At 43.0% G+C, this 16,909-nt stretch overlaps 1 protein-coding gene across 1 annotated transcript in view; it reads left to right on the top strand.

Annotated features, from left to right (window-relative positions):
* The first annotated feature begins 4,948 nt into the window (after nucleotides 1-4,948).
* The window catches only part of LOC138851742 (esterase FE4-like), a 58,294-nt gene continuing 46,333 nt past the window's right edge, over nucleotides 4,949-16,909 (top strand). The window contains exon 1 of the mRNA XM_070081168.1: nucleotides 4,949-5,041. Coding sequence (XP_069937269.1) covers nucleotides 4,949-5,041 — 93 coding nt within the window. The remainder of the gene's footprint in view (nucleotides 5,042-16,909) is intronic.

The following is a 16,909-nucleotide window of genomic DNA, read 5'->3' on the forward strand; positions in this document are numbered from 1 at the left end:
GAATGGTTGTGCATGTTTCTTAATAAATATAGAGTGGATGTTGTGTTCCTCCAGGAACATAATTTCAAGGAGGGTAAGGTGTTAGAGGTAGCAGGTTATCAAGTAATGACCCTGCCAACTACCCGTTTAAAAGGTGGTGTGGGTATTTTAATAAAGGAGACGAGCCCGTTTGTTTTGCAGAGAAGTGAGGGGGGAGGGGGGAGGGTGTTGCGTGTGGATGGGTCTTGGATGGGTAAGCGTGTATCTTTTGTAAGTGTGTATGTGCCTGCAGCGTGCAGGTAAGGAAGGATTTTGTGTGCGAGGATCTTGTCTATTTTTTGCGTGCACTTCCGGAAGTAGCAATAGTGGGGATTGACTGGAACTGTGTTATTAGGGCGGCTGGCGTAGAACCAAAAAGGGCAGGGCATATGTCTGTAACTCTCAGGGATTTGATGAGGGACGTTAGGTTACGTGATGCGTTTGGGAGGGGGAAGCAGAACATACTTTTGTTAGGAGGGGATACGCAGCGAGGTGAGATAGAGTGTATCTTTCTCAAGGGGTTGTTTTGAAATCTTTTAATACCGTTGAGGCGGTTATGTCAGATCATAGGGCTGTAGTGGTGGAAGTAGGGTGGGAGGAGATGGCGGAAATATATAGGACTTATTGGAAATTGAATATTAGTGTGTTGAGTGATGAAGAAGGTTTGGAGGGTTTTTCTATTTTATGGAAAGAGCTTTACAAGGAAGCTCAGGAGGTGGATGACATTGTAACATGGTGGGATTCTGTGGCTAAAGAAAGGATAAGAAAGTACTATGTGAGGGAGGGTAAACGTATAAATAATTTAAAATATGGGCTTGCGAATTATTTAGAGGATCGATTAAGAGGTTGTTATGGACAGGGGATGGTTGGTGGTGTTTATCCCATGGACGAAATAGTAGACATAAAAGAGAGATTGCGAACGTTGCAAAATGATCGGTTTCAAGCGGTAAGGGTGCAAGCAGGTCTAGAAGAAGTTTTGTGGGGGACAAACAGTCAGCGTGTGTGTTGCGACATCAAAAGCACAGGCAGGTGCTGACGGCTATCCCGAGATTAGAGGTAAATGAGGCGATGGGGATCTATAGAGCAGGGCAGGAGATAAGAAATACAAAGGGTATGAGTGCATATGCGGATATGTGGTATGAAAAGTACTGGACAAGTGGGGGTGTGGATGATGTGGAGTTAGACAGGGTGTGTACATATGCAACGTGCAATTTAGGTAATAGTGATAGGACGGCTTTGGGTGGGGTTATTACTGCAGAGGAAATAGAGATTGCTTTACAGGGCATGAGGAAGGGAAAAGCCCCGGGTATTGATGGTCTACCGGTGGAATTTTATTTACAGCATTGGGCGTTGATAGGAAATTTCATGGTTAGGTTATTTAATTGTATGAAGGAGAAGGGTAAGTTAGGAGATAAGCAGACTACAGCAGTTGTGGTACTGGTCCCGAAAGGTAAGGGGCAGCCCACCCTTCGGGAGTTTCGGGCAATATCGTTGTTATGTGCGGACTATAAGGTTTTTGCAAAAATTTTAGGTAGTAGGGTTAAATGTGTAGTGGGGAGGGTCGTATTGAAATCGCAGTTTGGGCTGCCCGGAAGGTCGATGATTGAAGGACACGGGATTCTGAGAAGTTTTGTGAAGTCAAAAGGAGGGGGGCAGGGGGCGGCTTTACTGGCTTCAGACTGGCAGGCAGCCTATGATAGAGTGGAAAGGCGTGCACTGCTGGGTATACTTAGGAGACAAGGTTATGGGAAAGAAATAGTTGATTGGGTAAATACGCTGTATAGGGGAGCACAAATGAGGGTACAAATAAATGGGTGTATGGGGAGGGAATTTGCGATGGGTAGAGGTCTCAGGCAGGGGTGTCCCATGTCACAGATCTTATTTGGGTGTTTACAGGACCCCTTTTATAGAATGGTTGAACATACCGTCAGTACCCGGGGTGCGGGTGGGGTTGAGGGAGGGACGCTTTGGCCGGGATTAATAGGTTAGGTAGATGATACGACTGTTCTGGTTCGTGAAAGGATGTCTATGAAAGTATTGGACGATGTTGTGCAAGTGTTTGAACGTGCCACGGGTATGAAGGTAAACAGTGAGAAGTCAATGATCATGGGGTTGGGCACTTGGAAAGGGGAGGGTAAGGTGAGTTGTAATGTTGTTAAAAAGTGTGCGGTGTCGCTAAAGATTTGTGGTATTATATACAAGGATGACATGGATGTGGCACGTGAGGAAAACTCGGATAGGTTGTTAGAAAGGATCGTGGGACGTCTGGGTGTTTTGAGGCCCCAGCATCTCACTCTGGCCCAACGTGTGATTGTCGTAAATGTTTTATTGTATAGTAAGGTTTGGCATGTTGCGGCTGTGTTCCCGATTACAGGGACGGCGATTGCGGGAATTTTGAGAAGAGTGTTTAAATTTTTGTGGGGATCAAGTTGTGATTGGTTAAGAAGAGAGGTTGTTATGTTACCGGTGTGCCAGGGTGGGTTGGGATTGATGGATCTAAGACGGAGGGCTAAATGTGTGTTTCTTAAATGGGAGGTATTGCGTGTGGGCGTGATGGCGGGAAATATAGAACAGGTATATATGAGGTTGAAGAAGTGGTATGGAAGCGTTGAATTGAGGGAATGTGAAATTGTTCTACGGGCCTTGTTGTTGGTTAGGGAACGGAGAAACATTCGAATACGGGTTTTGTGTAGGTTACTGGTGGGTAAGTGCGTTGCCCCTGTTGAGGGTTTGTTCCCCATGTACTCGTGGAGAAACATTTGGTATAGATTTAGCAAGCTGAAATTATTGCCTAGGGTGCGTGACGTTATGTTTCGTTTTTTGCACGGTATCTTGCCGTCAGGGGCCATACTAAGAACCAGGAGGGTAGTAGAGGGAGGGGTGTGTGGTTTTTGTGGAGGGGACGACACGGCGTTCCATGTAGTTTATTTTTGTAAAGGGTTAGAAGACGTCAGGGGTTGGTTAGGTAGGTTGGTACAGAGGGTGGGAGGGACGGGGGTGGCGGTTCTGCGTGCTTTAAGTCTTGACATGGGTGGTTTAGAAGAGGAAGTCATAAGAGCTTTAGATTACATCATGGTGGATTATATCTACATATCGTGGGTGATGAGGGGGAAAGGGGTTAGTGAGGTGCGAAGGCGCGTTCTTGCGATAACGTTTTATCGTACGATGTGTCGTAACCGGGAGTTGTACGGGAAGAGGTGGGATCAGGTATTTTCGGAAGGATATAGGAGGCTAACGTTAGAAATCCTCGTGAATCTGTGAATGAATATGAATGTACGAAGGGTAAGGTTCTTTTTATTTACGGGATTTAAATTGGCTGAGTGTAAGTCAGTGGGTAATAGCAGGCTCGTCTCCTCGGGGGGGATGGGGGGGGGGGGATGACAGTGTGGTGAATGTTGGTATGGATTGTGTTTCCTGGTTGTCATGGATGTGTGGTTGTGGAGTTTTGAGAGCTCGTTGATACTTATTGTTACTTTTGTGTAATGAATGAAAGTGCAACCCCGAAGGTTTTGTCATGTATTTGTAGGTGTTCCTGTCTTGTAATGACCCGATTCTTGAGTTATATGCTTTAATGGTATATGTAGTTAGTTATGTTTATTATCAGTTATGGGGTCATGATATGTGTTAGATTTTTGTAGATTAAAATATTTTTATATACTGTTTTGTTTGTGTACATGTATGCATATGCTTGGGTTTTCTTGTTTTCTTTTTTTTTGTGAAATCAGGGTTTTCTTTTGTGTTACTCTTTATATATCGTTTTGAGCCTTTGTTAAATGTTAGGCTCCAGTACATTCCTAATATGGGCATGTTAATGTTGATTTAAAGTTATGATAGGTTAGTACTCTGTTACTGGTAGTTGTTTTGAGACGTTTTGTTGTAAGCTTTTGCTTTATGTATTGCTATTTTTCCAGAGATGTTATAGAGCCATTGGTTATAAGAATGTTATGTTGTTATCTTTTTATGTCTATTTATATTCTGGCATTATGTACTGCTGTACTGCTCTTTAAATAAAATATAAAAAAAAAAGTTTAAACTGCAAAAGTAATGATCACCATACATTGGCAGCAAAATGTCCTACAAGAAAGGATATTATGAAGAAACAACAAGATGCAACAACGAAAAAATATACCAACAACACACCAACGTTTGCCGCAATTGCAAAGTTGCAAGCAGACGCAAAAAAATTACTTCAAGCATCTACTCAGCCCGCCTCCACCATCATCACTCCTCCAACATGTGACGTAACGAAGATCTACTATTGTCTACTATACGCTCACATGCAGAACATGGCTGTACCTGGATCTTTTAACTCTACCATCAACGAGTTATTTGCATTAAATAACATGCCATCATTCACATTTCCAGCATCGCCACCTTCTGAAGAAATTCTCAAATTCACCAAAGACTTAGTCACAACCTCGGATGTAGCAGATCCAACACCACCATCAACTAGTGACGTCACTCGAACAACGTCCAATGAGAAGCCTTCACCGCCACCACTCCTCATTGAAACCGACTAAAAAATATACTTCATGGAATGGAATCAACTTTTATACTACAGAAAAATATCATCAAGACATGCTGCTTCCTGAACTTTATTCTCACCTCATCGAAAAGAAGTCAAGTTTACCATCGATTCTTCCTGCTCAGCTAGAGCTCTTCGTACAATTGAACTTTCTACTATTCTAAAGGCCATTGTAGACCAACTAGAAGCAGAAGATTCCAGCCAAAAACACTTGCTGACACGTATAAATTTGCTCCCTCTACAACGTTTTAAACGTCTTGAAAACGGAACTGAATCGTAAAACAACGCCATGACTCCAGGTAAACACCAAACCTCTATGAACTGACCAATCAACGATGAGCTCCTTCCTTGTCGCCTGCAGCCGCCTATCATCATTCAAGTTGCAGTAATCATCCATCCAGCAAGATGCAGCCAGCACCTGCTGAGTTCCTGTTGCCTTCTACATCGTCTTCGTCAGTGTTTCTGAAATACATCTCCATCTACGCCTCCAGTACTTCGGTACCACATGTCCCAAAGTGGTTGGGCCACTTGCCTTGATTCCTCCTCTTCCCCTCCTTCCCATCCTTTTCCAGTTATTTCCATCCTTCCTTATCCTTCTTCCTTCCCATCTTACGACAGCTCTCGTCGTCTTCGATTCGATTCGAATATATATATATATATATATATATATATATATATATATATATATATATATATATATATATATATATATATATATATATATTTTTTTTTTTTTTTTTATTATCACACCGGCCGATTCCCACCAAGGCAGGGTGGCCCGAAAAAGAAAAACTTTCACCATCATTCACTCCATCACTGTCTTGCCAGAAGGGTGCTTTACACTACAGTTTTTAAACTGCAACATTAACACCCCTCCTTCAGAGTGCAGGCACTGTACTTCCCATCTCCAGGACTCAAGTCCGGCCTGCCGGTTTCCCTGAATCCCTTCATAAATGTTACTTTGCTCACACTCCAACAGCACGTCAAGTATTAAAAACCATTTGTCTCCATTCACTCCTATCAAACACGCTCACGCATGCCTGCTGGAAGTCCAAGCCCCTCGCACACAAAACCTCCTTTACCCCCTCCCTCCAACCCTTCCTAGGCCGACCCCTACCCCGCCTTCCTTCCACTACAGACTGATACACTCTTGAAGTCATTCTGTTTCGCTCCATTCTCTCTACATGTCCGAACCACCTCAACAACCCTTCCTCAGCCCTCTGGACAACAGTTTTGGTAATCCCGCACCTCCTCCTAACTTCCAAACTACGAATTCTCTGCATTATATTCACACCACACATTGCCCTCAGACATGACATCTCCACTGCCTCCAGCCTTCTCCTCGCTGCAACATTCATCACCCACGCTTCACACCCATATAAGAGCGTTGGTAAAACTATACTCTCATACATTCCCCTCTTTGCCTCCAAGGACAAAGTTCTTTGTCTCCACAGACTCCTAAGTGCACCACTCACTCTTTTTCCCTCATCAATTCTATGATTCACCTCATCTTTCATAGACCCATCCGCTGACACGTCCACTCCCAAATATCTGAATACGTTCACCTCCTCCATACTCTCTCCCTCCAATCTGATATTCAATCTTTCATCACCTAATCTTTTTGTTATCCTCATAACCTTACTCTTTCCTGTATTCACCTTTAATTTTCTTCTTTTGCACACCCTACCAAATTCATCCACCAATCTCTGCAACTTCTCTTCAGAATCTCCCAAGAGCACAGTGTCATCGGCAAAGAGCAGCTGTGACAACTCCCACTTTGTGTGTGATTCTTTATCTTTTAACTCCACGCCTCTTGCCAAGACCCTCGCATTTACTTCTCTTACAACCCCATCTATAAATATATTAAACAACCACGGTGACATCACACATCCTTGTCTAAGGCCTACTTTTACTGGGAAAAAATTTCCCTCTTTCCTACATACTCTAACTTGAGCCTCACTATCCTCGTAAAAACTCTTCACTGCTTTCAGTAACCTACCTCCTACACCATACACTTGCAACATCTGCCACATTGCCCCCCTATCCACCCTGTCATACGCCTTTTCCAAATCCATAAATGCCACAAAGACCTCTTTAGCCTTATCTAAATACTGTTCACTTATATGTTTCACTGTAAACACCTGGTCCACACACCCCCTACCTTTCCTAAAGCCTCCTTGTTCATCTGCTATCCTATTCTCCGTCTTACTCTTAATTCTTTCAATTATAACTCTACCATACACTTTACCAGGTACACTCAACAGACTTATCCCCCTATAATTTTTGCACTCTCTTTTATCCCCTTTGCCTTTATACAAAGGAACTATGCATGCTCTCTGCCAATCCCTAGGTACCTTACCCTCTTCCATACATTTATTAAATAATTGCACCAACCACTCCAAAACTATATCCCCACCTGCTTTTAACATTTCTATCTTTATCCCATCAATCCCGGCTGCCTTACCCCCTTTCATTTTACCTACTGCCTCACGAACTTCCCCCACACTCACAACTGGCTCTTCCTCACTCCTACAAGATGTTATTCCTCCTTGCCCTATACACGAAATCACAGCTTCCCTATCTTCATCAACATTTAACAATTCCTCAAAATATTCCTTCCATCTTCCCAATACCTCTACCTCTCCATTTAATAACTCTCCTCTCCTATTTTTAACTGACAAATCCATTTGTTCTCTAGGCTTTCTTAACTTGTTAATCTCACTCCAAAACTTTTTCTTATTTTCAACAAAATTTGTTGATAACATCTCACCCACTCTCTCATTTGCTCTCTTTTTACATTGCTTCACCACTCTCTTAACTTCTCTCTTTTTCTCCATATACTCTTCCCTCCTTGCATCACTTCTACTTTGTAAAAACTTCTCATATGCTAACTTTTTCTCCCTTACTACTCTCTTTACATCATCATTCCACCAATCGCTCCTCTTCCCTCCTGCACCCACTTTCCTGTAACCACAAACTTCTGCTGAACACTCTAACACTACATTTTTAAACCTACCCCATACCTCTTCGACCCCATTGCCTATGCTCTCATTAGCCCATCTATCCTCCAATAGCTGTTTATATCTTACCCTAACTGCCTCCTCTTTTAGTTTATAAACCTTCACCTCTCTCTTCCCTGATGCTTCTATTCTCCTTGTATCCCATCTACCTTTTACTCTCAGTGTAGCTACAACTAGAAAGTGATCTGATATATCTGTGGCCCCTCTATAAACATGTACATCCTGAAGTCTACTCAACAGTCTTTTATCTACCAATACATAATCCAACAAACTACTGTCATTTCGCCCTACATCATATCGTGTATACTTATTTATCCTCTTTTTCTTAAAATATGTATTACCTATAACTAAACCCCTTTCTATACAAAGTTCAATCAAAGGGCTCCCATTATCATTTACACCTGGCACCCCAAACTTACCTACCACACCCTCTCTAAAAGTTTCTCCTACTTTAGCATTCAAGTCCCCTACCACAATTACTCTCTCACTTGGTTCAAAGGCTCCTATACATTCACTTAACATCTCCCAAAATCTCTCTCTCTCCTCTGCATTCCTCTCTTCTCCAGGTGCATACACGCTTATTATGACCCACTTCTCGCATCCAACCTTTACTTTAATCCACATAATTCTTGAATTTACACATTCATATTCTCTTTTCTCCTTCCATAACTGATCATTTAACATTACTGCTACCCCTTCCTTTGCTCTAACTCTCTCAGATACTCCAGTTCTTTTTATGTCTCATAAACACGCTAAGATAACAGGGATATCTTGCTACTCCTACTTACACTTTGGTCACACTTCACAGACACGCACATGCATATATATATATACATACATCTAGGTTTTTCTCCTTTTTCTAAATAGCTCTTGTTCTTTTTTATTTCTTCTATTGTCCATGGGGAAGTGGAAAAGAATCTTTCCTCCGTAAGCCATGCGTGTCGTATGAGGCGACTAAAATGCCGGGAGCAATGGGCTAGTAACCCCTTCTCCTGTATACAATTACTAAAAAAGAGAAGAAGAAAAACTTTATATACATATATATATATATATATATATATATTATATATACATATATATATACATATATATATATATATATATATATATATATAGATATATATATATATACATATATACATATATATATATATATATACATATATACATATATACATATATATATACATATATATATATATATACATATATATATATATATATATATATATATATATTAAACAAGTTAACATAGCCTAGGGAATGCATGGATTTGTCAGTTAAAAACAAAGTAGGGGAGTTAGTTGATGGGGAACTGGAGGTGTTGGGTAGATGGTGGGAATATTTTGTGGAATTTTTAAAGGTTGATGAAAAATGGGAGACAGTAATTTCATGCACTGGCCAGGGAAGTATAACATCTTTTAGGAGTGAAGACGAGCAGATGTGAATGTGGGGGAGGTGCGTGAGGCATTACGTAACATGAAAGGGGTTAAAGCATCTGGAACTTTACGGGATCATGACAGAATGTTAAAAGTAAAGGGATGATATAGTGTTGGAGTGGTTAGTGTTTTTGTTTAATAAATACATGAAAGAAGGGAAGGTACCTAGGGACTGGCAGAGAGTATGCATAGTTCCTTTATGTAAAGGAAGGGGTACAAAAGAGATTGTAAAAATTATAGGGGAATAAGTTTACTGAGTATACCAGGTATGGTAGAGTTATTATTGAATAATTGGAGATAAGACAGAGAGTAGGATTGCCGATGAGCAAGGAGGCTTTAGAGTGGGTAAGGGATGTGTAGGTCAAGTGTTTACATAGAAGTATATTTGTGAACAGTATTTAGAAAAAGGTAGAGAGGTTTTCATTGCATTTATGGATTTAGAAAAGGCATATGATAGAGTGGATAGGGAAGCAATGTGGTAGATGTTGCAAGTGTATGAAATAGGTAGTAAGATACTAAATGTTGTAAAGAGTTTTTATGTGGATAGTGAGGCTCAGGTTAGGGTGCGTAGGAGAAAGGGGCATTACTTCTCGGTAAAAGTAGGTCTTTGAAAGGGATGTGTAATGTCACCATGGTTGTTTAATATATTTATAGATAGGGTTGTTAAAGAAGTAAATGTTAGGGTGTTGGGGTGAGGAGTGGGATTAAATTATTGGGAATCAAATACAAAATGGTAGTTGACACAGTTACTTTTTGCTGATGATACTGTGTTTTTGGGAGGTTCTAAATAAAAGTTGCAAAGGTTAGTGGATGAGTTTTGGAGGATGTGTATAGGTAGAAAGTTGAAAGTGAACATAGATAAGAGTAAGGTGATGAGGGTATCAAATGATTTAGATAAAGAAAAATTGGATATCACATTGGAGAGAGGGAGTATGGAAGAAGTGAATGTTTCCAGATATTTGGGAGTTGACTTGCCAGTGGATGGGTGTATGAAAGATGAGGTTAGTCATAGAATTGATGAAGAAAAATAGGCGAGTGGTGTGTTGGGGTGTCTATGGAGACAAAAAAAAACGTTATCCATAGAGGCAAAGAAGGGAATGTACGAAAGTATAGTGGTAAATGCTGTGACGAGGAGGCTGCTGGAGGCAGTGGAGGTGTCGTGTCTAAGGGCGACGTGTGGTGTAAATATTATGCAGAGAATTCGGAATTTGGAAATTAGGAGGAGATGTGTAGTTAATAAAAGTATCAGTCAGAGGGCTGAAGAGGGGCTGTTGAGGTGGTTTGGTCATTTAGAAAGAATGGAACAAAGTAGAATGACTTAGAAAGCGTATAAGGAAGACTGGGTAGGGGTGGTCCTCGAAAAGGTTGGAAGGAGGGGTTAAAAAATGTTTTGTGGGTGAGGGGCTTGGACTTCCAGCAAGCATGCATGAGCGTGTTAGGAGTGAATGGAGATAAACGGTTTTTGGGACCTGACGAGCTGTTGGAGTGTGATCAGGGTAATATTTTGTGAAGGGATTCAGGGAAACCGGTTAGCCAGACTCGAATCCTGGAAATAGGAAGTACAATGCCTGCACTTTAAAGGAGGGGTTTGGGATATTGGCAGCTTGGGAGGGACTTCTAAGCTGTTGTATCTGACCTCTTCTGCAAAGACTGAGTATGTATGAGTGATGGTGAAAGTGCTGAAGGGTGATGAAATTATTTTTCTTTCTTTTTTGGGTTTTTCTTTCTTTATGGGTCACCCTGCCTTGGTGGGAAGCAGCCGTTGGGTTAAAAAATTGGTAATCCTGCACCTCCTCCTAACTTCCAAACTACGAATTCTCTGCATTATATTCACACCACACATTGCCCTCAGACATGACATCTCCACTGCCTCCAGCCTTCTCCTCGCTGCAACATTCATCACCCATGCTTCACACCCATATAAGAGCGTTGGTAAAACTATACTCTCATACATTCCCCTCTTTGCCTCCAAGGACAAAGTTCTTTGTCTCCACAGACTCCTAAGTGCACCGCTCACCTTTTTCCCCTCATCAATTCTATGATTCACCTCATCTTTCATAGACCCATCCGCTGACACGTCCACTCCCAAATATCTGAATACATTCACCTCCTCCATACTCTCTCCCTCCAATCTGATAACCAATCTTTCATCACCTAATCTTTTTGTTATCCTCATAACCTTACTCTTTCCTGTATTCACTTTTAATTTTCTTCTTTTGCATACCCTACCAAATTCATCCACCAACCTCTGCAACTTCTCTTCAGAATCTCCCAAGAGCACCGTGTCATCAGCAAAGAGCACTGTGACAACTCCCAATGTGTGATTCTTTATCTTTTAACTCCACGCCTCTTGCCAAGACCCTCGCATTTACTTCTCTTACAACCCCATCTATAAATATATTAAACAACCACGGTGACATCACACATCCTTGTCTAAGGCCTACTTTTACTGGGAAATAATTTCCCTCTTTCCTACATACTCTAACTTGAGCCTCACTATCCTCGTAAAAACTCTTCACTGCTTTCAGTAACCTACCTGCTACCATACACTTGCAACATCTGCCACATTGCCCCCCTATCCACCCTGTCATACGCCTTTTCCAAATCCATAAATGCCACAAAACCTCTTTAGCCTTATCTAAATACTGTTCACTTATATGTTTCACTGTAAACACCTGGTCCACACACCCCCTACCTTTCCTAAAGCCTCCTTGTTCATCTGCTATCCTATTCTCCGTCTTACTCTTAATTCTTTCAATAATAACTCTACCATACACTTTACCAGGTATACTCAACAGACTTATTCCCCTATAATTTTTGCACTCTCTTTTATCCCCTTTGCCTTTATACAAAGGAACTATGCATGCTCTCTGCCAATCCCTAGGTACCTTACCCTCTTCCATACATTTATTAAATAATTGCACCAACCACTCCAAAACTATATCCCCACCTGCTTTTAACATTTCTATCTTTATCCCATCAATCCTAGCTGCTTTACCCCCTTTCATTTTACCTACTGCCTCACGAACTTTCCCCACACTCACAACTGGCTCTTCCTCACTCCTACAAGATGTTATTCCTCCTTGCCCTATACACGAAATCACAGCTTCCCTATCTTCATCAACATTTAACAATTCCTCAAAATATTCCCTCCATCTTCCCAATACCTCTAACTCTCCATTTAATAACTCTCCTCTCCTATTTTTAACTGACAAATCCATTTGTTCTCTAGGCTTCCTTAACTTGTTAATCTCACTCCAAAACTTTTTCTTATTTTCAACAAAATTTGTTGATAACATCTCACCCACTCTCTCATTTGCTCTCTTTTTACATTGCTTCACCACTCTCTTAACCTCTCTCTTTTTCTCCATATACTCCTCCCTCCTTGCATCACTTCTACTTTGTAAAAAATTCTCATATGCTAACTTTTTCTCCCTTACTACTCTCTTTACATCATCATTCCACCAATCGCTCCTCTTCCCTCCCGCACCCACTTTCCTGTAACCACAAACTTCTGCTGAACACTCTAACACTACATTTTTAAACCTACCCCATACCTCTTCGACCCCATTGCTTATGCTCTCATTAGCCCATCTATCCTCCAATAGCTGTTTATATCTTACCCTAACTGCCTCCTCTTTTAGTTTATAAACCTTCACCTCTCTCTTCCCTGATGTCTCCTTGTATCCCATTTACTTTTTACTGCCACTGCAGCTACAACTAAAACGTGATCTAATATATCGGTGGCCTCTCTATAAACATGTACATCTTGAAGTCTACCCAACAGTCTTTTATCTACCAATATGTAGTCCAACAAACTACTGTCATTACGCACTGCATCATGTCTCGTATACTTATTTAACCTCTTTTTTGTTTTTCTTAAAATATGTATTACCTATAACCAAACCCCTTTCTATACATAGTTCAATCAGAGGGGCCCTATTATCATTTATACCTGGCATCCTAAACTTACCTACCGCACCCTCTTTAAATGTTTCTCCTACTTTAGCATTTATGTCCCCTACCACAATTGCTCTCTCACTCGCCTAACATCTCCCAAAATCTTTCTCTCTCCTCTACACTCCTCTCTTCTCCAGGTACACACACACATATTATGACCCACTTTTCGCACCCAACCCTTATCTTAATCCACATACTCCATGAATTTAAGGCGATCTTAACAATGCAAGACAAGCCATGGTGGAAGGAAATTTTTAGCTCAAGTACTTTCACACTTCTCAGTGCATCATCAGGAGCTATGCAAAGTTGCAAGGCAACAATTGAAGGAGTGAGGGGAAATTTTTTCAGAGTAGCTCAGTGCGGGTTTGTCACTTGTTGCAGCCTCTCTTGAAATGTGAGTCAACGGTTTTGTGCCACTCCACACCGCCACCATTCCTATCCTCCCATATGGGGTAGGAGAGGACCTCCGGGTTTTGAAAAGTCAAGGAATATGAAATCTGAAGATATAATAACCAGCCCCAAGCTTTTTCTATCGGCTCAGAACAGGTCATGTGACTTGATAATAGTATGATGACAGCAATCCTGTTATTATGTAAAACAATTACGGGTTTCCGTTTTACAGTCGTTTCTTCCCGGGTGGTTATTGTCTACCAACCTACTACCTAGGACATATATATATATAAATATATATATGTATATATATATATATATATATATATATATATATATATATATATATATATTATATACGCGCTTGCCGGCGTGGAGGGAGGGAGCCAGTGTGTGGTGCTCCATACATTCTGTGTGTAAACCAGGAACCAACATGGTTTACGCGGGCCAGTTTCGGCAGACATCATCGTGAGTATCGACCGGAGATCACAGAGTTGTGACAAACCTCTACATCGGACCATTGCTTCTGTATCAGTGAAAGTGCAGTGTGCATGTTGGGATTTGGGAAGTAGCGGTGGTGAGGGGATCCTGGCAGTGGAGGTGTGGAGGAGGTTTTGTTTACATCTGTGATCGGCCGGGGTCGTGGGTTGGGGAAGGAAGTGGCCGCCCACGACACGGTCATTGGATGGTGAACAGAACACCTCGGTTAATAGTGTGAGCATGGTGATTAGTGTGCCAAATGGCGAGGGTTTTTTTCTAAATGGAACAATAAGTGTATAACAATTAGCAAAAGTTAGTCAGTGATGTGCGTCTTGAGCGAACACACAGGGCCACTCCCTCCCCCCTCCCCCATCCCAGATCCCCTCCCCTCATCCCAGCCTAGGCCCACTGACTTCCTGACCAAGGGTGTTGCCGTTTAGTGCCCCACCAATTACAAGTTCCGCCGCTCGCTACTCCCCCACCCTCATCCCCCATGCATCCATGCTGCCCTTCACCCGTCACCCCACAGCTGGCGCCCTCCCACCCCCACGATATCAGCAATGTCACAAGTAGTCGCGGGTTCTCCCCCAGCAGACAGGGCTGACAGCTACCGTGACTTCACCTCTACAGAGGACCTCAAATCTGCAATCAAATTAACATCCACCAGGACTCTGACACACATCCCCAAAGCAGCTCGCCCTCAAGCTGCTAGCAAATTCACTGACCTTCTGAAGAAAGTCAACGATGCTCCTTCAAACAACAGATCCTGGCACAACTTGCTGCTTTTTGGCAATGCCTGTTTGGCTGTCCCACCAAGGAGGGACAAGTCACTAGCAACACATGTTATTAGGGCAATAAATGCATTCCCAAGGGATGACAACCTCGTCCGTCTCCCCCCTAGGGCGACAAACACCCGCCGGGCAAATGCCAACAACAGGACACCCGACACCTCAAAAATCAGAGCCCAAATTAGCAAAAAAATAGAAGAGGGTAATACTATTGGAGCTTTGAGACTTATAACCAGTGAGGATACCATCGCTCCCAAGGACGTCAGCACGGCGCAAGCTCTGAAGGACAAACATCCACCCAGGGCTCCCAGTACCAACATTGACCTCCCTGACATTGCAGCAGGCGAAGAACATCTAACCTTACAGGATGCTGATGTGTATAAAGCTGCTATGTCATTTCCACAGGGTTCAGCAGGAGGTTTCACCGGTTTAAGGCCTCAACACTTAAAACAAATACTCAATCCAGCACTTGGTGAGGTTTCAGAGAGGCTGCTGTCTGAACTCACCAAATTTTCCAACCTGTGCCTGGCTGGCGGTGTCCCAGAGGCCATCAGACCCTTTTTCTTTGGTGCCTCATTGTGTGCCCTCCGGAAAAAGGATGGCGGAATCAGGCCCATTGCAGTGGGTAACACCCTTCGGCGCCTAGTCGCCAAGGCTGCAGTAAGAAGGGTGAGTCAAGAGGCTGCTGCAATGCTGAAACCAACTCAGCTCGGTTTCGGCGTTCAACAGGGCTGTGAAGCAGCTGCCCACGCAGCACGAGTATATATCAAAAACATGTCCGATGAAAAAGCCTTGGTCAAATTGGACTTTGCCAATGCTTTCAACTCAGTCAGAAGGGATGCTGCTCTCCAAGCAGTTTATAGAAACTTCCCTTCCCTTTATCCCTTCATAGAATCGTGTTATAGTGTGACTTCCAAACTATTGTTTGGGGACCATGAAATTGACTCGTGTGAGGGCGTGCAACAGGGGGACCCTCTCGCCCCCTTTCTATTTTGTTTGGTCATCAAGGAAGTCACGGAGGCACTCTCCAGCGAGCTCAATATCTGGTTCCTGGACGACGGTACCCTAGCTGGCACAACAGAATCTCTCCTAGAGGACATCAGTAAAATTAAAGACATGGGAGAAAGCCTGGGCCTTTCTTTAAACCCCACCAAATGTGAAATAGTTTCTACCAATCAACAGATGATCCAGAATATTAGTGCCGTTTTACCAGGAGCACGAGCCATTGATCCAGCCAATAGCACTCTCCTCGGTGCTCCTCTTGGGTCCAATGCCATCGATCTGGTCCTAGGAAAAAAAGTCTCAGACCTCCGGACGATGGAAAGCAGGATGAAAGACATTGACACACACGATGCCTTCTACCTACTCACCAGGTGCCTGTCAATCCCAAAACTTACCTATTTTCTGAGATGCTCCCCAGCCTTCAGCAGTCCAAAACTCAAGGAATATGACTCTCTCCTGAAGGCCATGCTAGAGAGTGTATTGAATCTTTCCCTTGACGATGGACAGTGGTTGCAAGCCTCACTTCCGGTCAGGCTTGGAGGGCTAGGAGTACGCAGATCCTCCCAGATTGCTCTACCAGCTTTCCTATCCTCTTCCAAAGCATCAAACGAGTTGATAAGACAAATTCTTCCTGACACCCTCAGTGACTCAGCAGGAATAGAAGACCCTAGCTATGCCAGTGCCATCACCGAATGGGAGACTCTTGCTGCTCCAGCACCAAACCCTAGTGCAGCACTGGCTCACAAACAGTCAAGCTGGGATGGCCCAATTGCTGAAAAGGTGCTTGCCAACATGCTCAGGGCTGCAACATCAGATAGGGAGATTGCCCGTCTCCAGGCTGTGAGTGCACCTCACTCCGGGGACTTCCTCCAAACAGTTCCCATATCGGCAATGGGAACGCGACTCGACCCTAAGACCCTCCGTATTGCAGTGGCTCTGCGCCTTGCTGCCCCAATTCACACAGAATATATGTGTATTTGCGGCGAAGTGCAAGCAGACCAATATGGTCTACATGGTCTTAACTGTTCCAAAACCAAGGGCTGGCATGCAAGACACAATGAGGTCAACGACATCATTAAGAGAACCCTTGCTACAGCTGGATGCCCTGCCGAGAGGGAGCCACGATCACTAGCAGCCAACAATACCCACAACCCAGCAAACCGCCCCGACGGGATCACCATCTATCCTTGGAAGAATGGCAAGCTCTTAGCATGGGACTATACCTGTGTGTCCACACTGGCTGACACCTATATCCATCACAGTGTGGGGCGACAGGGAGGAGCTGCT

Source organism: Cherax quadricarinatus, unplaced genomic scaffold (assembly GCF_038502225.1).
Source record: "Cherax quadricarinatus isolate ZL_2023a unplaced genomic scaffold, ASM3850222v1 Contig1873, whole genome shotgun sequence".
Taxonomy (NCBI): domain Eukaryota; kingdom Metazoa; phylum Arthropoda; class Malacostraca; order Decapoda; family Parastacidae; genus Cherax; species Cherax quadricarinatus.